This window comes from Musa acuminata, chromosome BXJ3-8, assembly GCF_036884655.1.
Source record: "Musa acuminata AAA Group cultivar baxijiao chromosome BXJ3-8, Cavendish_Baxijiao_AAA, whole genome shotgun sequence".
Taxonomy (NCBI): domain Eukaryota; kingdom Viridiplantae; phylum Streptophyta; class Magnoliopsida; order Zingiberales; family Musaceae; genus Musa; species Musa acuminata.
The window spans coordinates 51,913,357-51,936,565 of record NC_088356.1 but is presented as its reverse complement, the minus strand read 5'-3'; the positions used below and the strand labels follow the sequence as shown (position 1 = coordinate 51,936,565).

General features: G+C 38.6%; 1 protein-coding gene across 7 annotated transcripts in view; it reads right to left on the bottom strand.

Moving 5' to 3' along the window:
- LOC135581543 (uncharacterized) overlaps window positions 1–23,209 on the bottom strand; it is a 59,844-nt gene that overhangs the window by 30,491 nt on the left and 6,144 nt on the right. For 5 of the 7 annotated variants that reach the window (XM_065164538.1, XM_065164539.1, XM_065164540.1 and 2 more), the window contains exons 7-18: window positions 20,080–20,153; window positions 15,430–15,637; window positions 15,173–15,238; window positions 14,975–15,054; window positions 13,200–13,349; window positions 10,984–11,047; window positions 8,161–8,262; window positions 6,275–6,460; window positions 6,082–6,209; window positions 4,318–4,468; window positions 4,123–4,221; window positions 3,878–3,979 (exon numbers count right to left, since the gene is read on the bottom strand). In XM_065164538.1, coding sequence (XP_065020610.1) covers window positions 3,878–3,979; window positions 4,123–4,221; window positions 4,318–4,468; window positions 6,082–6,209; window positions 6,275–6,460; window positions 8,161–8,262; window positions 10,984–11,047; window positions 13,200–13,349; window positions 14,975–15,054; window positions 15,173–15,238; window positions 15,430–15,637; window positions 20,080–20,153 — 1,410 coding nt within the window. Of the gene's footprint in view, window positions 1–3,877; window positions 3,980–4,122; window positions 4,222–4,317; window positions 4,469–6,081; window positions 6,210–6,274; window positions 6,461–8,160; window positions 8,263–10,983; window positions 11,048–13,199; window positions 13,350–14,974; window positions 15,055–15,149; window positions 15,239–15,429; window positions 15,638–20,079; window positions 20,154–23,209 lie in introns of those variants that run through there. The other 2 variants (XM_065164541.1, XM_065164542.1) reach the window with 2 other exon arrangements.

Below are 23,209 nucleotides of genomic sequence, written 5' to 3'. Positions count from 1 at the left end.
TCTACGAGTTTAGCGACACTACCTTCTTGGATCGCGATTTGTACTAAGGACAGACAACATCGCTTTGAGCTATTTCCAAACTCAGAAGAAACTCTCCCCAAAGCAAGCACGATGGCAGGACTTCCTAGCTGAGTTTGATATGACAATGGAGTACAAGCCTGGAAATGCGAATGTCGTGGCCGATGCATTGAGTCGGAAAGTGGAGCGTGTGAATGCCGTACAATTGGAGGGCAAAGGCCAAGCAAGTCAGTTGCACTCCAACTTCCTTTCCAGGATCAGGGATGGACTGTACAGTGATCCCCAGGCAGAAGCCCTGATACAACTCATTAAAGAAGGCAAGGCACGACGGTTTTGGGTCCAGGAGGGACTCGTTTACACCAAAGGGAATAGGGTTTATGTTCCTCGAGTGGACAATCTGAGACGTGAACTCTTAAGAGAGTCACGATTCCCTTTGGGTTGGACACCTAGGCATTCACAGAACCTTGGCTCTCGTGGAGAGGGTCTTTTATTGGCCGAAGATGAGGACTGATGTGGAGGAATATGTTCGAACGTGCCTCACTTACCAACAAGACAAGGTGGAACAACGAAAGCCGATGGGACTTTTGGAGTCGTTGCCCGTACCAGAAAAGCCGTGGGAGAGCATTTCCTTGGACTTCATATCAAGCTTGCCCATAGTAGGGAGACTCGGATCGATACTCGTGGTGGTCGATCGATTTTCAAAGTATGCAACTTTCATTGCTGCTCCCCTACAATGTTCAGTAGAGGAGGCGGCCAAGCTGATGATGAAAGATGTGGTAAAGTATTGGGGAGTCCCACACAATATCATCAGTGATCGAGATGCTCGGTTCCTGGAACGATTCTGGACCGAGCTATTCAAATTGTTAGGGTCCAAGTTATACTTCTCCACATCCCTCCACCCCCAAACGGATGGCCAAACCGAAAGGATAAACTTGCTCCTAGAGCAATATCTTCGGCACTACGTGAGTGCCAACCAACGAGATTAGGTGAAGTTGTTGGACATTGCCTAATTCTCCTACAACTTGCAGCGGAGCTCTGCGTCCAACAAGAGCCCCTTCGAGATCATTACAGGACAACAACCGTCAACTCCTCACACCATGACAATCGGGTATACTGGGAGTAGTCCGTCAGCCTACCACTTCGCAAAGGAGTGGCACCGAAATGCAGATATTGCGTAGGCTTACTTAGAGAAGGCGGCAAAAAGGATGAAGAGGTGGGCAGACTTGGGAAGGCGACCGCAAGAGTTCAAGGTCGGCGATTTGGTGTTGGTAAAGCTCCAACCAGCATCACTCCAATTCTTTAGGAACAAAGTACACAAAGGATTGGTGCGCAAGTATGAAGGGCCCTTCCCAATTATCAGTAGGGTGGGCAACGTCTCCTACAAGTTGCAGCTGCCAGCGTGGTTCAAAATTCACAATGTTCTTCACGCCAGTAACCTAAAAGCCTATCACTCGGATCCGCAAGATGCTTCCCGAAGTATTCCAACTCGGCTACACCCCACCAGAGTCTCCTACGAGAAGCGAGTTGAAACTATTTTAGCGGATCGCAAGATAAAGTTACCCAATGGAGCTGAGCAGACCGAGTACTTGGTGAAGTGACGAAAGCTTCCCCGAACTGAAGCCAGTTGGGAGCCCGAAGATGCCCTGCGACATGAAGAAACAATTATCAACAACTACCAACAAGCGTCGACGAGGGCGTCGACAGTTTAAGTGGGGGAGAATGTCACGAACGGTCGTCGCGCACCCACAACAACTCCGTTCAACGAACCATTCGTCGCTCTCATCTACATGTACAACTGCTTTGCATCATGTTTTGACTTGGTTTTAAGTCCTTCTGCTTATAAAAATGTAAGTTTGAATAAGTTACAGCGCTACAATGCGACCGCTCACCGAACCGAGCAAAATAGCCCTAAAACAACCCAAATCAGCTCTGTTTTCATGTGCCACTAGCTGTTTTCTACAGCCCGCTGCTGCACGCGAAACGTTAGCCATCTCAGCACCCTGGAACCACCGGGGTGGCACCATGGGGGATGGGGCTTCGGTATAGTGTCGGGCGTTGAACAACCTTTTGCAAGTTTGCACGTTACCTTGACGGGAACTTGTTGTCGCGCCCGGCACTAGGTGAGCAGCTATTTGTGGACTTGCAGTTGTTCGTTCAACCCTCTAAAGTCCTTGTTTTCCTCCTCTCCCTCTTTTCTCTTATGCACGCAAGGTGCTCGTTGAATTGCTTGTAAAGCTTTCCCTTTTCACGAGACGTCGGGACTTGTTCGTCGCTCGTTCTTCGAACTAATCAACTTTCTCTTTTACAGGTCCTTCGGGACCTACGAGAGGTTCAAGTGGGCTGATCTTTGCGAACGCAAATCGCAAGGGCGAAGCGCGACTTAGGCAACGCAAGCTAAGTTCGCGTCTTTGCTACAAGGGTGCTTCACGACTTAGGCAATTCCAGCTAAGTCTGTGACAACATAGCACCATGTGTGAAAGAGGTGGCAATGATGCATGGAGGAGACAGCAGCAACCACAAAGTTAGGAGTCAAAAATGGCAAGGACACAAGGTGGTGGATGCAAAGGCCTCAGTATGGCAAGGAGAAGGCTACAACGAAGGCAAAGCTAGTGGCACAGAACAAGCCTCCCCAAGCCCATGTTCAAAAAGGAATAAAATATTATAAAAATAGTATCAGTCAGTAAACATCTTACTGGGCAATGTTATCCTCGTAGGACACTCCTGGTATCGAACAATACCAGGCTAAAACAAAATATATAGGTTTTCAGAAGCAAAAGATTAGATATTTTGAGTAATAATAGCATGTTTTTATGGTGATTGTTGTTGTTGGTTAAATTGATTCTTGATCTATCTCACACAGATTACAGCGAGATGCTTCCGAGTTCCAATGTTCCTCTAAAGCCAAAATAAATGTTAATGAAAGTAATATGATGTAGGCCAGGGTGTGAGGAGGATTTTGGCAACAATCAACCAATATGATGAAAGATGAGACAAAGAAAATGCAGAAAGGAGATTTGAACTCACTCTAGCACCTAAGATTTGAACAACAACTTCAAACCATCCTAGAAAACGTTAATTGGTTATTTCAATAAATTCTGTCACATCACCATCATTAAAAAAAATGTTTTTCACCTAAATCCATGAGAAGGATGTTTTGACCAATGGGTTGCTCTATTTTTTATTCTGCATGTTCCCAGCATCTATCAAATGGATTCTGGTGAAGAAACTTGATCTTGATTACTTAATTTCTTGCTGCAAAAGCTTTCAACAAAATTTCTTTAGGCTTGGAGACTAAAACCAGCAGAGTTGGTATCCAGAATATTCCATAAGATGTAACATCATGTAGTAAAGGAGACTGTTAACTGGCTCAAGTACTTCCATACGAAGATTTAAGCATCTTGTTCAAAAGTTCTTAAAAATATTGGACTCTGTTTGATAAGTGCTTAAAACGCAACAAAGATGGAGAAGGAAGGATGTGCAAAACTGCAACATAGAACCTGTCAAATATTAGAACCTCAAAATATCAGGTTGACCTACAATGCATGTATGCTGCTTCATGATAAATCAGACAGTGTGACTTAATGAAAAGCCTTTGTCTATACAATACAAAAAATGAATAACGGCCACAAGAACACTGATAAGAAAAGCAATGCCCAGAGGTGAAAGTTGCAAGCTTCACTTTAACACCACTAAGAAAATGCAACATACAAATGCCTAACTGCTGGAGACGGATAAATCATTTCAGTTCAAAGAAAACAAAATTATCAAGTTCTTAAAAAGCATAAATATAAATTAGCAGAACTAAAAATCAACCCAAAAGATGACTCAAATAATTGATGAATATTCAAGTTATTCTTACCCTATCTTGCTGGAACTGGAAGGAAGTGACAGCACGGTAAAAATGCTGAATATAGAAAAAGAATTCCTTTTCAAAACCAGCTTCAAATGGCTGGAGCACAATCTAATCACATAAAAAAGCTAAATTACAAATCAAGTTAAGATTATACGCCATGTCCAAAATACAAGTCTGCAGCTCTGGAACCCAAATGGGAATAACATGAAAGCATATTTGTCCTTTTCTTCTTCAGAAAAAAAATAAAATACCTTGATTGAAACATCATACTTTTGGTCCAAATGAGGCATATTTACATGTACACTAAGACATGGCAACAGAGACGTGGTCAGATTTTCCTCATTGATTACCTGTGAAAAACAAAGCATAAAACATGCTAGGGCATAAAATGTCACAACTTTTAGCATTAGCAACCAGAACTAAACAGAAAAAAATGGAAATTTGACCTTCTTATCCATCAAAATAACGTTCTCATTGCTTGGGTTGACAATCTTAATAGAACCTATCGAGGCAAGAATGGCTGCAGAATCATCCCAGAATTCACATTCAAAGACAAATTCACTGCATATTGCTTTACCAATCCTCCTGTCAGATGCTCTAAAACAAAGTGAACAAAGATCAATGTAAAAATAACACTGAGTAATACATATCATACTATCATAGAACAACAAAAAAAATCAACTATTATCAACCACATATAGATTTGACAAATGATTCAAATTCAAACAATTAAGTTCTACATAATATGATGAAGAAAACCATATATGCTTCAATCTTTAAAACTTCATTCACTAGTGATCATGAACTTTAGTCATTGACCCATCAAAATTTTCCTTCTCTAAAAAAGAAAGCAGCTAAGGCAAATTTACTTTCTAGTTTCTACCATCACAACCGTGGTTCAAAACTTCGACTACTGGACCTGTACCAGTCCTTGGCTGGACTAGTATTAATCTGGTATATACCGATGTACCAACATATGATACACCAGCCGAGGAGGAAAAGAAGCGCCTCGCTAAACTTCCAGGCGACGCGCTTCAAAGAGGCGCCGCCTAGGCGCTCGCCGGAGCCTAGGCGCTGGGCGCTTCGGGTGAGCGCTTGGGTTAAACCAAGCGACCGAACCATGATTTTAGGTCTAGTTCGGTCTCCGGTGGTTAGTTCGTTCAATCGAACCAACTAAAATCGATATCAGCTGTCGCTGCCCAACCCTAATCGACTAACCCTGCTCGTTGCCGCTGCCGCTCCCACGCCCGCTACTCGTCGCTACCACTGTTGCCGCTCCTGCTCCCGCTGCCGCTGTCGCTATCGCTATCGCTACTCGCCGCTCCCGCTACCGCTGCCTCCTTACACTCCCGCTCCCGCTACGCTCGGGCGAGAGCCTAGCGCTTCGGGCGTTTTTGGACCTTGGCGCCTAGCGCTTTTTAAATCACTGGTATTAACTAGAACACTGAAACCCTACATGAAAAATTAATAATAATTTCAAATCAGACTTACCACCCTACAGCGACGTCGCCTCCTCCTCTTCTCCTCGTCGCCTCGTCTGCTACATTTGGCGAAGAAGACGATGAAGAAGTCGAAGGCCACAAACATCTCTAGCCTTCAGCGAAGAACGCGGCGAAGAAGAAGGCCATAGAGTCACAGACGAGGCGATGAAGGAGACAGCCTCTTTCGTTGCTCTAGCCGCTGCCTCCCTAATCCCCGCACCTCCAGATCCTCCTCTTTACGACTTTCCTCGCCGTTACCTCCTGGATCGGGATCGTCGAGGGAGGGCGACACCGGATCGGGATCGAAGAAGGGCATAGAAACAAGTTCTCACCGAGGTTCTCCCGATTCTCCCTCTTCTTCGAACGCCCTCTCCTTCTTCGACGCTTCTCCCTTAGTCTCGTCGTAGCCAAGCTGGTACCGCCCAGTAGCAGGCGGTAACAATCGAAATTTCAATTATTACTGACTGAAACAACCTCGTATCGTCCGATACGAGGCTATAAAGAGCGGACCGCCCAATAGCGAGCAGTCCACGTACCGGTTCACGGGCGGACCGGCACATACCACCCGATACAGGTGGTACGATTCAAAATCGCAAACCTTGACTGTACATCATATTCCAATTTTCTATATGAAATCAAATGTTAAAAGACTCACTTTGCTTATCACAAATTAGAAAATGTGCTAGAAAATTGATAGAACATGCAAAATAAGATAGAAGGACCTATTACTTGGTTCTGATTGAGGTGATAATTTGACTAATATTGAATCTAACTGAAGATGAGCAAGATCCGCTCCTAATTGAAGAATCGCCAGACAAAGAAGATGTTGGGTGAAACTCAGTTGCTTCATAGATATCCTGCACAAAAGAAATAGATGAAAACTGAAAGAAAGGGATCACACTGGTGACAAAATCAATACAACCTTAATAATGTCATCAGAAACAACGCCCGCAAATGAACCAGTGTCTGACGTTCCACCAGCTCCAAGCATGCCAAGAGATAACCAATTTAACCAACTAGGTGCTTTGGTTGAAGTCTGCTCTCCATTTTGGTTCTCTTCTTGAGCAGACTTAACACTAACGGGAACCTCTGAATTTATCAACAACTCCTGAAACAGAATCTTATATTAAAAAATTAGCCCTAGACAGTTATCAAAGAAATCTACAAATATAACTATTATGATAGAACATAAATAGAAAATCAATTCAGAACTTAACGCCATGAGCAATGTGATGAAATTTTTGTGGTGAAAAGATTATTGTCACCATTTCTTCATAAAAATACAAGACATATCTTCAATATCAAAATAATTTGTGATTCAACAGTTAAAAGTATTTGGAACTTCCAAGTCAACGAAGATGACTGCCCTGAATTTGTGATTCAGGGGAAGTTATCATGGTAAGTCAATAGATTTAAATTACAGAACCTTCAGTCATCATAGATGATGACTTTTGTGACACAATTATTTTGGCAGCAAAATATCTCACAATGGATTAATTGTCAAGACTAATATTTCCTTATCCTTCTATAAATAAAAACACAGCTTGTATTCATTCTTTCCACTTCATCCACAAATAAAAAATAGTTAGAACTTCCAAGCGAACGCAAAACAATAATGCAGAACTTATGAGGTCCCTCTTGGATTCACCTACATCATAATCTAACCCTATATATTGGATTCACCTTCATTGAAAATACAGCATCGTTTGCACCACCCACAACCCAGGTAAGTGTTTTTCTTTTTTTCTTTTTTTTTAATCTGGTCCCTCTTTGTCATTCTTTTTTGTTTTCCCTTTTTCCTCCCTGACAAGTCCCACCACTGCTTCCATTATTGGTAACAATAATTTAGTTTATCTGAAGCCTTAAAACCATCAAATCAATGATCTAGTCTTCAAGCCTGCAACAATATCTTAGATCTTCCCACAATTTCTTCATGTCAGAGAAATATTTTTATTTATCTTCTTATTGTTAACCATCTTGAAATTGGAGAAAACACAAATGATCAGGCTGTTCTGATGTCAACAGATGCACTGGATCATCCAGCACTTACTAGAAAGGGAGAGGAATGAAATTTGAATAGATCAATGTACATAGTTGCTGCTATGGCAGAAGTAAAGATGACCAGTGTTAATAGATAAGAGGAAAAAAAGTTAACCCAGGATATCTAAGGAAAACAGGGAATAGATGAAACAGAAATGAACAGCAATTCTGCATTATGAATGTGAACATAAAATATTATCATCAATATTACAGCCTGAAGAACAAAGTCAAGAAACAAAATCATGAGTGATATAAATTATACTGGCCAATATGAACCTATATCAGATAAATCAGGTATCTGAGCAAGATGTTTAATTATGCCTACAGTGTAAACACATCAGATGATGGCAGAGTGGCAAATTTGATGTTAGAATTTCTTTCTGTTCTCAATAGACAAGATTAGGAATGTCGATCACTATACATTAAAAATATATGGTGCTATTTAACAATGATAAACCATAAGTTCAGCAATAGCAGTAGATACTGTTCGCCAAATGGCAAATAAAAGGGAGGTTCAGATCAAAATATATTTCTATTCTTTTCCTAAGGCAAGAAATCAGAGTTATACATTTATTTTAAAGAAACAAATTAGAGTCATCATTGACAGACAACAACAAGGCACCTATAGAAAATCTTTTTTTGGTAATCTGTTAATCCTACTGTAAACAGAAATCAAGAACTGACGTCAGATAAAAATGATGGAGAATATAACAGTAAATAAGATGTTCTTCCACCGTTAGTGAACACAAATGTAGTCAGAAACAACACCTGCAATTGTTGCTCAGCCAAAGACCTGTAGCTCAAAATATCATCAATATCACATTCTTTGTCCATCTCCTCCAGCTCTTGCAGAATATCTTTGCTGACAAGCTGACAAGAGGCCACTTGGACATAAGCAATTGCATGTATCAGAAAAATATAATGGCTAAAATTGCCAAATTGTTGGTTGACAGATAGAAATTCAAAGATATAATGGATGAAAATATGAGTATTCAATTTCCAATAACACTAAATTTCAGCAAATAATTTAAGCATAATACTCTAACCCTTAAGATTAAGGGTAGTAAGATCACAAGTGCAACACATAGTTAAAAAGACATGTTAATTTGAAATGAACTTGGGAGTTCGAGATCTATGGTGCTATACACTATAACATAATGGTTTTCTAAAAATGAAATAAAGAATAGAATATAAATGATGCAGGAGAAGATAGATATGGGCTCAAGTTGTTCAATTTTAACTTGTTACATTAAGACTTCCCAGTAACTAGAGTAATAAGGCATAAAACAAAGGAAAAAACACTTCCCCTCCAAAAACAAACATAATGACATGAATTCCTAGAAAGTAGCTAATGACATAAAGTAGCCAGAACTCAAAACTGACAAAAGTATAAGTCAATTCCTCTATTAAGACAATTGCATCAGAAAACTAGACTTAATTCTTATTTTCAGCATCATTTTTCATTCCTTTTCTTCAGTGAAAAGAATATACACTTCATTAAAATATAAAAACAAGACACACACACACACACACACATATATATATATATATATATATATATATATATATATATATATATATATATATATATATATATATATATATATATATATATATATATTCTTGGAGATATAAAAAAATAAAGTGAATAAATAAATGCTACAGATGGGAAAAAAAGCTATAGCCAATTACAAGGCTTCAATCAGGAAAGAGACTCATTATGAGATGAATGAAGACTGAAGAACTCAGACTTGATTGAAACCCAATAATATGACCATAATCTTGGAACAGAGAAATTTATGGAAGAGAGCAGAGACAAAAAGGAGGACCATCATAACTGAATATTGTAGTGTTTGTTACCAAAAATATTACAACATGTGGGACAGAAAAGGATTATCCACATCTAAAATTTGTAGGAATGTGAGAAACAAGCCTCATTAACATGGTTTGGAAGGTTTCAGTTGTTTAGTCTGACAAGAAGTGATTCCAACACACAGCAAAATGGCACTTAATAAAATGGTCAATGGTCTTGAAATTGATGAAGCAAAAGACAATTTTAAAGCAATTCTCTAGCAACAACAACTTCCTTCTTACAGAATCTACTCTGAGGACAAACCATATCAAGCTCAAAATATGGGAAAGAGCAGGAGTTTACTAAAGGAAAAAATAAGCACCTTATGCTACCATGTTTAAGAGATATGTAGACTAGAACTCATTAGATTTCAACTTTCAGAGAAAACCATCTCTAGAATCACAACCATGGATGAAACTAAAAGAAGCAAGAGATTAGCAAATTCCATGAGTTTGGATGAATCAGTATTACTTCTCATAATGTTCCAACATGGACCATCAGAGGAGCCTCTCCTCAGGGCTTGGTCCTGATGAAAGCATATGAGATCACTGTAGCCAAGCATAGAAGAAGATTGGGAAAGTTAAGCATTGATCTAATCCAAGGACTTCTCCAAGTGAGATTAGTTGTTCACTTCATTGCACACTGTGCAGAGCCCCGTAGAGGAATGATCCACATGGAAAAAAGTATTCAAAAGTCTATTGTCAAATGGAAGATTTTTGACACCACGTTCCAATAAAGCAAGATTAAGATACATCAACATGATACATCTAAGCTTTCCTGATCCTTAGTTTACCCAAACCAAGCTCCAATTGACATAAACAACCCTGAAAGATTTTCTATTACCTCTCCAAAACAAAATATTATGAAAAACACCAATACTGTTGGTAATCCACCAACACAAAAAGAACACCAGAGGTTTACTAGTATTCCCCTAGAGGAGAAGAAAGAGCATTTCAACTAGGAGTCTGCAATCAAACTTCTTAATAAGTGGTAATTAATCCAATTTTTCAATGGATTTAAAGGCAAAGAATCAGTCATTTCAATAATATGTCAAAGTGGGGCATGTCAATCGATGAGTTGGCCAAATGGAACAAATATTGTGACCCATGGATATTTGCTTATCTATAGAGAAATTATACAAAGCACACCAAATCAGATAAGGCTGAGATTAGGTTTAGTGTCTATTACCTTCATTAGCAATTTAGCAGCATAAAAGAGAATAGCATGTTCAAGTATTGAAATACCCTGGATATTCTCTTTAATGAATGTTAATAAAGTAACCAGTAGAGACTTAAATCATATAAGGATAAAATTTGGGTAAGTGATGTCCTCTTCATTGAAAAATGAAAATAGAATAGTATGATCCATGTATTCAAGCAAATTAGTGTAACCTCCCTTATCATTGGAACAAAGGCGCAAAGAAAGAGTGCCAAGAAGAATGGTCTCATTGCTTTACATAAGGCTCCCTTGGGCAAGAAATCAGCCACTAGAATTGGTATTCATAAGCAAAACAAACTTTGAAGGAAGAAATGCAGGCATTTGCTCAAGACCATCTATCTAGTTATAAATCCTCTATCTGTGAAGACATCAAGGATAAAGCCACAGTAAATTTTGTCAGATACTATCTATTAGAACTGCATCATACATGAAAAAGTAATCCAGTACCAATTACAAGAGTCCTGGATGGACCAACATTTAAGAAAGTAAGAAACATGAGCAATAAGAAGTTACAACTATACCTGATCTTGCTGTAGTAATTCCAACTTCCTTTTGTACAACTTGACATACTTCTGGCAGCAGATTCTGCAATAAGATAAATGCATATAAAGGTTCATTTATTCAACCAAAATCATATATTTAATCATCAACAAAGAAAAGAACCTATCAACCAAAAGAAAGCATTAGTTAAACATCAATGAATTTAACCAGGTTTGTAAGACTGGTGATTGGTCCTCTACCGCATAATTCCACGAACTTTTAGACACAGTCTTATACCTAAAGATCAAAATGTGATTCTAAAGAAGACAAGATAGTGGAGGGTGATCACTTAAGAAATATTAGAGAAGAAGAAGAGGCATAATTGCATGGTAGCATCTTCAGCAAATAAATTTAAACAGTTGGTTCACTCAAAATATTATCTCAAGTCCAAATGCCAATACACAACCTATTAGCATATTAATCTTAGATTAAAAATACTCAGCAGCACAGCCTTCTACAGTATAAATTTAAATTAGAGCATCAGAAGATCTTGAATCTATCAATATTAGTCATTTAGCTAATTTTCACACACCATAATAGAATTCCAAGTAATTAATTTATTATACTGGATTATCTAAATAAAATTATGGATCACAAAAGTCAAAGCAGCACTGCACTTGGCACTTAAGAGTCAAGAGTCAAAGACTCCAACTAAAAAGCATTTCTCTGAAATCCAAAAGATATATAGCAAATTAAAGCAAGAAGCAAAAAGAAGTCAAAATCAACAAGACAGATTGTTTATAATGTTGCTGTTCTTCATGAATGTTTTCTGAAAGGCTTTTTTAGTGAATAATAAATTGCTAGTAATAAAAAAGGTGGATTTTCAACTTCTGAGATAGTATTCTTCTACATAATGTAAGGAGCACTAGATTGTTGTCTACAAACTCTACACAAGCTTCTCTTATTTATCTCGTTCAAACTCTTCTCACACTATAAATATATGAATGAACTCATCAATGAAGTGTACTATTATATTCATAATGAAAACATTTCAAGTTGATGTGTTGCTACTCGTTATAAATCTATGAGATATGTACACAAGCTACAGTTGTATAATTGTTTTCACCCACTAATTGTTCAGAATATAAGTAGAATCCGTCTGTCTAACATCCTCTATGAGAGTAATTGAATTTGGGGCCTTACTCCTAAAGGTTCTACCTCTGCTAGATCCGGATACCATTTTGTGATGAAAAGTGAGCATAACAAGGAAATGGTTGGCCTGGTTGGAGGATGATATGTAGTCAAAGTACCCCTCCAAAAGTCGATTTCTTTTGTGGAAGTTGCCGCGAAACATACTTCCAACTTTGGATCTAAGGGCTAGAACTTTTCAGACTCAATTAGATCCCTGTCCAGTCCGCAAGTTATATTCTCATTCGCCCGGACACTTCCTTTTTCAATGCTTATTTTGCATTTGAGTTAGTCTCAACTTGTCAAAAGCAGGTTGAAATTTTCTTTCAATGCTCTTTAATGATTGGTTTCAAAGGACTTGGCTTCAAGAAGACCAAGACTTAGAGAAACAGAAAGCCTGGTCAATAAGAAGTATCATAGGTAATTCTATATGGTTCCTGTGGACCAATAGTAACGACAGTCACTATCACAACCACCAGCACAAACGATTTTCCTTGTTAAGTAAAGCAGTAGCTACTGCTAATGATCACTCCACCGGTCCTAAAAATTTGAGGGAATAAGAAGGCATTTAGCAATCTTGAAGAAAGTTCTACACTCAATTTTTCTATAGTGTGGTGTATCCTTTTAAACTAACTTATAATCTCAAGGCCGTGTAGTGGCAGCAAGATGCTCGCATAGGAATCTGCACAATGCCAAACATGTCAAATGCAGAGTTATATTTGAGACTTGAAAAGGGTAAGCTGGATGGGATAAAATTCATCTGGCTCAAATTAGATGGGCTGGAAATCATCTAATTGTTTGACGGGCTGGAAATCATCCAATTTTTTGATGGACCTTCTAAGGTTCCATGGCATTTGAAAGCAATTGTAACAGACATTTTGGAATTAGCTAAAGAGGTGAAGATCATAAAATTTAGCTATGTAAATACATCTCTTAAATCCCATATGCTGGCAAAAGCTGGCTGTTTAGAAAAAATAGCTCAATGCAGAGAAGTTAAATTACAGATGTCAAAGGAAAACAAGGTTTTTTTGTTGTAATAACATGTAAAAAATAAAGAGGGAAAACTCACATTCGTTTTCCAAGATTGCTCAAAGAAGTCTTTCTTAACTTTTGACGCACATCTGCTATAACAGATTTCTGCGCATAATGCCATAGCATTCTTTGCCATCCTTCAACTTTCCTAGATAAAAAGCTTTGAGGGGGACGATACCGCCCATATCTGGAAAAAACATTTAAAAGCTGACACATGTATAAGATGAAACAAAACAAAACATTTCCCGAATAGCCGATGCCAACCACACTTAACAGTACATAGAGATAGTATTGCACTGACACGAAATGCTGTCCAGACCCTCGACAGCACATTAGCGACACAGAGCATTCAATGGAAATAAAAGCCTTGATACAATTATTTTTTGTTACATCATTTTAACAAATTTAAATATTTTCACATGCATGATTGCGTGCCAGAACTTTGGCAAACAATTATTTGCAGAGTTATCAAAGACCATAAACAGTGATGAAATAACCAGGAAAAGCATGATTCTGTAGGTCGCCAATCATAATGTTAGAAAAAAAGGTGTCATTATACTGGAAAAGTGATATCCTAATTCCTAAAAAAGCACAAGTTTCTTCTCACTACAAAATTTATGTGAAGAAGAGATTTTGCAGACTCTTAAGTCTTAATAAATGTATTTAATGCAACATTAACTAGTTTGACAAACCGAATGTCAGAGAGCAAGGGCTAGAAATCTTCAAACTGGTGCTACAGAGGAAGTCAGAAAACAAAAGAGCACAGATGTTGATGTATTAGTAACATGGAGAGAAGGGTAAGTATAGTCAATGTTAACTAGGTGCCAATAAATAGGGTGGTGTAACAGGTTATTTAGCTACAAATTAAGAGAATAGGATATCAGGGCCATAATACAGATATATTTAGATGGAAATATGCAGATGTCAAACAGTAGGGCATGGTTGATTAGCTAAGCTGAATTTCCAATTTTCAGCCACTAAATGTGCAACTTTAGTACTATACTACTATGACAAAAGAAATCTGAATAAGCACACAAGATGAAGGACACGTAAGTCCAAGGTTCATACAAAACATGATGACACATCCACTGACATGGCCTTAAAAAAATAACTAGTGATCTTCCACAACAAACTAAGCAGACTGTGAAGTTACAGATTCGCAGACACAAACATGGACAGGGTACAAACAAAAACATATAAAAGTATGAGATGCTTCTCTATAACCAGGAATATGTAAGCAAAATGAACAGAATTTCTCAGGTTCAGCAGCAAAAGCATTATTAATATAAAGTGATCCAACCAAACTGATATAGTGTATCACCTCTACTGCACATTCCACCTAAGAGGAAGAGAAGAACCTCCCAAATGCTACCAACTAGAAGTTTCTAAAAATAACAAGGTAGATATCATGTTCGAAAGTACAATGGTTATTGATGGGATAGAGAAAAAAAATAACACTAACCAGATAGGATCAGATGAAGCAAAATGCAAATAAAAGAAAAGATTGGTACTTAGGTATAAAAGATGTATATCAAGTTTTAGCATCTGTTTCCTTTAGTGCATAGCAAGCTCATTCAAGAAAATCTAATAAGTGGCGAAAAGGGGTTGACCCATAAACATTATAATTGTTAGTTGCAAGTAATTGACGATTGACAAGTCAAAGCTGTCAGTTTTACATAAAATACATAATATACATTTAATGCAGTAAGTTAAAAAGTTCACAAACTACATGAGGTTTGCGGGACTATGAATGTCTCATTATCAACAAATATTATGAGAAGTCTAGTAAGTGTCCATGCAAATTGGACTTACTTCCGTCTGAGAGTGCAGATGGAAAAATAATCCCAGAGACTCATGACTTGTTGCAACTGAATCTCATTAAAAGAGAGATCCTATTGTAGAAACAATAAGAAAATTAAAGTTACTATGTCAATCCACATGGAGCCAACATAACTATTCAAAATAAAAACTAATCATGTTAGTTTGCCTTTGTATTGCATAGGAACAAACCAAGGTAGCTATCTCCACATTGATGTCATATTGAGGTGCACCATCAAGCTTTCCAGATTTGTTTACCTACACAGATATGAACATTGCAGTCAACATAAAGTACCCTAAAATAACAGCAAAAAAAGACATACGACAATTATGTATTGCAGATGGATAAGATACAGGATGAAGTTTATAAGAAACATAACGGTTATGCATGTAACTTTACATGCATATAAATATTAAGGCAGATAAAAGGATAAATCAGGATCACATACCAGCAGACAAACCATGAAGTCAAATGGGTCTACTATATAATCATATTTCTCGTCCTCTAACTTTGAATTAGAAAGCAACTGTACATTGGTACTATCATCAAGACAAAACAAACTTTGATTTTCTTCAACCAAGTTACAATAAAGACCAACTGTTGATATTTCAACAATCTTCCTCACTTGACCACCTCTATATTTCCCCATCGAGGATCTGAATCAAAATCACAATGAAGTGAAGGTGAGCAATAAAAGAAAGTCAATGACAAAACTGATTTCATAAAAGAAAAAGAAATTCTAGTATTTACTGAGAAGTTCAACCTGAAACATCAAGAAACACGAGACGTACACCATTGAAACACATATCAAAGTTCATTAAGCACAATTACAAAATAAGAGTAGTGTTTGCAACTGGGCTTTTGGAGTCGTACAAGATAAAAAGGAATGATATAGATACATGGTTTTCAATACTAGTCAGACCAGAGCATATATTAATGATCTGACCAATCACCAATTTAGGAGAATATACATGTTAGTACCACTTGGTACACCATGTTTTTTTTATTAAATTATACAAAGCATAACTAGGCAGAGTACTGTTCAGAATCTTATAACTGTACCCAATCTGATATGTTACTGAAACTGCCATCATGCACAGTTTTAGACCAGCTGATAAATCTGTCAAATCTTTAAAAAACTAAAAAAGGATATGCTATGGCTTGGACACAGCAATAAGAAAGGAATTTTCTTGATATTGTGGTATTCCACAACATTTGGTACACTGATATGTATCTATCTGTTTCTGAAAAAAATGAAAATTCAGCCTAAATTAGACTGAAAAAAAGAAAGGTTTTTGGAAATCTAGAAGAGAAGGCGGTGGAGGAGGTAAGGAGGGGAGGAGAGGAGGAGGAGAGGCTGCAATGCAGGAGAGAAGGAAAGAAGGCAGCGGAGATGCAAAGGAGGAAGTGATATGGCAACAACGGAGATGGACGAAAGGAGGCGATGGAGGAGGATGAGGAGAAGGAAAAGAAAGTATGATCGCTAGGTCTTGCAGTGATGGACACGGGCAGCCATGTACACAAGCAGTGAAGGATGTGGGTGATGGCAGACACGGATGCACGCGCAATGGAAAGCGCACTAGCAATTAAAAGCTGAGAGTTTTAATTTATTATTTTTAAAATTAAAAAATAAAAAGGTACAAGGCTTACTGCAAATTGCACATGAACCACCCGAAATTTAGCCAGTCAGTGTGCCAGTCAGCGATTAAACCAGCAAACACTGGTCCTACCATACTGATTCCTTGAGTTGGAAGTATATATCCAGCTATAGATCATGATATATACCAAGAAAATGCAACACCCAAACAAGAAGTTGTAATGTCCTAACTATTTAAAGTTTGCTACATTGATCTTTTTCCGTCATTGAATACCGTACAAACTGCAAAGCAATATAGACGTGCTCACATTATAGAATTGATGCAGCCAAACCCAACACTCGAAGAAGCATTAGCTTTGCACTCACATTCTATTCTTTTGCACTCTCCTCTATTCTGTTGCACTAAATTCTTAAAGCAAGAGTTAGTTAAATCAAGTTACTAACAAGTATTTTTTATTTGAAATTTCTAATAAAGTCATCTTAAGTCTTCCTCTAACTCTGCTTGAACCACCAATACTAATTGTCTCACCTCATGTAGCACTTATAGTTCTCCCTCTAACATGTCCATAGCATCTTACATTTTGGGTTGAAAAAAGACTATCATCAAATTCTCCTTATAGGTAAGAGAGTGTTATGGGTAAAATGACATGATTGACACCTAAGCTCCATGTGGGCGATGCGGTGGAGCCATATGGCCGACACGTTGACACCTCGATGCTGACACCTCAGCTCCACGTGGGCGACACAACGAAACCATGTGGCTGACACGCCGACCCCTCGAGGCCAACACCTAAACTCCACGTGGACGACCTAGTGGAGCCACATGGCCGACATGCCAAACTCTTGAGGCTGACACCTCAACTCCACATGGGCAATGCAATGGAGCAACGTGCCGACACACCAACCTCTCAAGGTTGACATCTCAGCTCCACGTGGGTGACGTGACAAAGCCACGAGTCCAACACGCCAAACCCTCGGGGCCGACACCTCAACTCCATGTGGGCAATGCAGTGGAACAACGTGCCGACACACCAACCTCTCGAGGTCGACACCTCAGCTTCACGTGGGCGACACGACGAAGCCACGTGGCCGGACCCATGCTTCGTAGGAGGCAACAAACCAATGAAGAATGGCTTCCACATGGCGTGCCCACCTACAACCGCACTTCCATGCCTTGGGACAGTTGGCCATCCTCACTGCCCAATCCACACCACGTGTACGGAAGTTAATCAATTCCGTACAGTACAGATTAGAGGCAGTTACACCCAAGATCAGCACCCTTCCGATCCACACATGTCCAGAAGTGACTCGATTCCGGACTCAGTGGGGATCAGAGACAGTTATGCTCGAGATCGGCATTCCACTCCTGCATGAACGGTGCATCATCTATAGGTAATGGCCTGGAGCGCACACTATAAAAGGGGCTCGACAGGTATGTTACGCAAGAGTGTCAATAATCAATCTGACTTGTCTAACTTGCCTACTGACTTAAACATTGAAGGGGCATTGACATGAGTGTCTCAACACAGTTTTACAAGATTCAGACTCAACTGAGGAAGTTTGACTTGATACCGACTGGGAGAAGGGCCAGGTTGGATCCCAATCGACTTGCACTTCGGACAAACAAAAACTGACTTAACAGATAGCAATAGAATTTTAGGGGTTATATTGATAACAATGTTATTGATACTTAGTAAGACTCCACAAAAGCTGGAGCCAATTCAGAGTTACATTTTGTAGCCAAAGAATCAGAAAATGCCTCTTTCTCCCAGTTTTGCAAATTGAGAGTTACATTTTATAGCCAAAATGCATCTTCACCATTCCATCTTGTATCTTTGTCATCATGTTATGTACATCTCTAACTTCGGATATTCACTCATGGCACAAGAACCATTGGAGGAATGGACCGACATAATTGCAGATTGCTGATGTTGTACCAACTCTAATATCAAACATCAAACAGTAAGCACCAAACAAGGTTACTCCACTTTGAGAAAAAGAAAGGCTTCCAAAGAAAGATAGAGATGACAAGGAAAGATACTATATTGCTACTTATAAAAAATTGTAGTCACAATCCAATGGCCAAGGCTCACAATCATCAGATATATATTATATGCTCCAAACCCTAATCTGTCATACAACTTACAACTTAATAGAATAAAATACCCCCAAGACATACCATGGTATTTGTCTACAGAACGTGTCCTCCAATACTCACTATTTGACCCGCAAGACCAGTGAGCTGAACCAAGTACCACAGGTGCAACACAAAGAGACCAAACGTGTCAAGCAGGGTGATGGTACATAGAAGCAGCTACCATGTACTAGGATCCTCTTCCCCATAACATCTCAAGACTACGAAAAGGGCCATGACAAGTTGATACCCAAATAAGGGGAAAGCGCACACCCCATATTGACCAGTGGACTAATCCACAAAGGGACAAGTGTGGAGTCCAAAAATATTGAGAGAGAACTCCTACCCTTCCTTCAAATGAAAACATCCCTCTCCATTCCCTTCATTTACAATGCCAACAGCAACATGATGACTAACAAAAAAGTTCCTTTCTAATCATTTTCTCAAGTGTTACCAAGTTTTGTAGAGAATTAGACTACGCCCAAGTCAGCCTATCCCTTATTTTTAGCAAATTATATTTGATGATTTGATCCAACAGAAAACTTTGTGGTTGATGTGAACGGTTGAGTTACAAAAGGGGTATAACCGATGCACAAGGTTTCCACCAAAGTGGGGTTTGGTAAGGGTCAATGTATGCAGCTTTAGTAATTTTAGAGATTATTTCCATGATAAACACTCCTCTCTCATGTCATAAGGGAGCAACCTTGCTGTTGCACTAAGACTCGCCCACAAAGCAAACAAGAAAAAATTGATAGTACATAGAGAAATAGAACTCTTCGATGTGAAAGGCTGAGTTACATAGAGAAATAGAACTCTCTGAAACCTCAAACAAACAAGAACATACTGTTGCATATCCTTCATCCATGACAGTACAAAAAGAGAAGTCAGAAAAGAACTGACAAAGTTCTATCTAAGCCACACCAGTGAATGAGTGCTCAGATTACATGAACCATGTAAAGAGTGTGATAACAGATAAAACCAACAACAATCCAAGAATCAGAATAAATTAGTGACTGACGATTGTGCTCTGCTGATCTGTGTGAGTGGCAGACAGATGCTGGCAGCATGCGGGTGTATAACAATAGACTCCATATATGAAGCCTGGAATATGCATGGACATATGTCAAACGACAGTCGATAAGGGTGACAGCCTGTGGCATTTACCACGCCTACCATGGCCAGCAGCTGTTTCTTGTGCATTTGGCAATCCTTGAAATTAAGTGGTCCTTACAGTTAAGTGGAAAATGATATCTAATAGAAAAAGCAGCTTTTAGGTAACAATTTCTCTAGAACCAACAAAATTATCAGTAACAAGACTATTGGAAAAAAAAATTCAGCAATTGATGACAACAAAATTAGAAAATTACCCAGTCAAATTCTGCTTCCGTGTGTCTGTCAATATTGTTAAACTGGAAAGTTTTAAACCAAATATAAATGTCTCCTGGAAAAATTCAATAAAAATTGAAATTAGTACAAAGACAATTGCAATGTTAATAAGGATCAAAAGAACTAGTGATAAAAAAGGTAGATATGGCAAGAAATGACACTTATCAAAGATACCAAAAGCCAAAAACACTTGTAAGTATACAAACATATTCTTTAGCAACAATATACCAAACAGGTTCAGCAATTTGCAAAATTATGGCTAGAAAATTATCGAACTTAAGAAAAGGATGGAACAGGATACTAAAAAAAGAATATCCATGGATTGTATCTTACTATCTTATTTAAAGTGTGGATGTTCCTCTGCAAGCTATCAACCTGAAAGCAGCAAAATTTCTCTAGGTTTAAACAACTCAAATGAATGAAAATGTTTCTTAAATTATTGCTTTGGAACCACAGAATACCAATTTTTGCCAGATACCACCAGAGTATACCGGCGATATCTTGTATTAGCTACCAAATACTCATACCAAGACCACTACTAAGAGCTCCTATCATTGTTTTAGGAGCAAAAATTCCTACAGTATAAAAAAAATGGCACCACGTCATGGAGATTATTGGTGTCTCCGTGTTTAGAACTTCTCATGGAAACTAAAGTGCCAAAGTTTACCATTGGTAAGTTTTTATGCTCCTATGGTATGTCAGCCAATAGATCTTGCCCTTTTGTGGGGTTGGGTACCGACAATGCACATTTGATTGTGTACATACTAGCCAGTTCAGGACTAAGATACAGGACCTTGTGTTATTAATTTGACCATGGATCACTACTAACTTCTTGTGCTTTTTGTCCTGTTCTGGAAACTCAACTGTCATATGTATCAGGAACTAATCAAGCCACTAAATAGCTAGCTAAACCTTCTCTTGTACATGGCTCATCCTCAAGCACCCAGGTTGTACAAGAGCAAACTAATCATGAAACTAAGGGTCACCCCTCCAGTCTTACAAGAGGTGATCAAGGTTCGATGTCTTCTGGACCAGCATCGTACCAGTCACTTGACAAAATGGTACATGCTGATCCATACCAGCATGTATCGAGTCAGTACATCGATACGTATTGGATTTTGGTACATGCCTTTAAAAAGGTTGGAAATCAAAACAGAACCCTATTTCAGGGATTTTTTTCCCTCACCTTTTATAATTATATACAATCAAATTAGACAGCTTTACACTAAATTTAGACTATAAAACAATAAATGAGATGCAAAACGAAGATATATCTACTTAGGCCCACACCAATACATCTAGGACCGGCACGGGTCAAGTCCCCCTGATTGAATTCATTGCAATGAATGGTGTCAGTCGACGGCCAGTTGACCGGGTTGTGATAAAACTATATATTAATATGGTGCAACTGCAGGACCCATGCATGAAATTGCTCCTTCAGCATCTGATACAGTTAAACAACGAGTCACTGATGCAATAATATGATAGCAGTTATCACCTTATCATCATTGACAACCCTTGTGGGAGGAAGCTCCTGCAGCAAGTATGCACATGGCTTGTACCAGTTTAGAGAATGTAGTGGAACAGAGAGGGAGTGAGAGAGCAAAAGCAGAGGGCAGATTTTGGGGATTTGGAGGCCTTTTTATAGGTTCCCAAAAGCCCTCCAGCAGTTACCTAACAACCAGTTGGTTAATCACACATTCAGGAAAGGTCATCGGCCAGTACACCTGATATTGCACCATGTATACCAGCTCGTGTACCATGCTCCATGTAGTGAGAAGTGAGAACCTGTTGGAGCAGTATATGCTGCCCTGTATGTCACGGTACAGGCAGTATTGTATACCTTGCATGATAACTATATTGTAACCTAAAATTCCAAATATCGCAAAAGGAATCCCTTGGAATGTCCTTCAAGACAACAAAATATAGTATGTGAAGCATTTTAAAGGAGATACATCTCAAGGGTCACCTTTATGTACCAAAGCCAAGGGTCACCTTTATGTACCAAAGCCATGTCAATCTGGGGATAGATAACACGACTAAGTGTAAAGTGTGGTATCTTGTCAACACATCAACATGCAGAATGTCAAGGATCGCCTTCACGTACTACAGCCACTTAAAATTGTGAATGGGCAAGTAACAATGAGCTGCATGCCCATTACCCCCCGGTAACCAACCAATATAATTCATTACCATTCTTACACGATTGATGGTTGTATGAAAATCCATAATTCAACCGTCATCATGGGAGTAAAGACGGTCTATATCATGGGAATTTTCTATACCAAGAATGTTAGTGTAATGGTGGTCTACCTGACTTACCTTAGATTGAGAATTTGAAACCCCATCCTATAAATTATTAGAATGTGCTAACTATCTTAGTTGGTAATGTCAGATTATTACACAACATAGGTATCAAATCCCACTTTCACTACTTATCATTTGTGGAAATTAAAAAAAACAAAAGAGATTGTAGCTTACGCTCATTAACTAACACATCAAGCCATAAGGGCAGGAAGAAGAGGACAAGGATGAGAGAAGATGAGGAGAGGAGGCGACATGGAAGAAGAGGAGGGAATTAGGACGAGAAGGAAGAGACAAACAAGGAGGAGGGAGAGGAGGAGAGCACCACTAATGGGTGATGCAACTGATGACACGAAAACGGGCAGATGTGAACGGACAGAATGAGAAGGGCTCGCACAAGAGAGAGGGAGGGGTACTGTATTAGGGTTTTTACTTTTTAGATTAAAACAATAATAAAAAAGAAACATGCAGCAAGCCATGTACCACATGTAGGCCATCCAAAATTGGACAGTCCAAGTGTTGGTTCACCTCCGAACCAATAAATACCAGCCAGTACATACGAAACCAAGTGAAATTGCATTAGTTAGCTTGAAATTATTTGCTACCCAGTAAAGCCACATCAAACATTAAAAGGAAATGATATGGCAAGCAAAATTAGCATTTTTAGAGAAAAAAATAGCTATCCACAAAAGTTACTGATAAATGAGTTGCCAGGTTAGTAGAGGCTCACAGCTAATCAATATGATGACATACTAAAAGAACAAAGAACTAAAATAAAGGTTCATTTAATTTTGACTACAACATGAG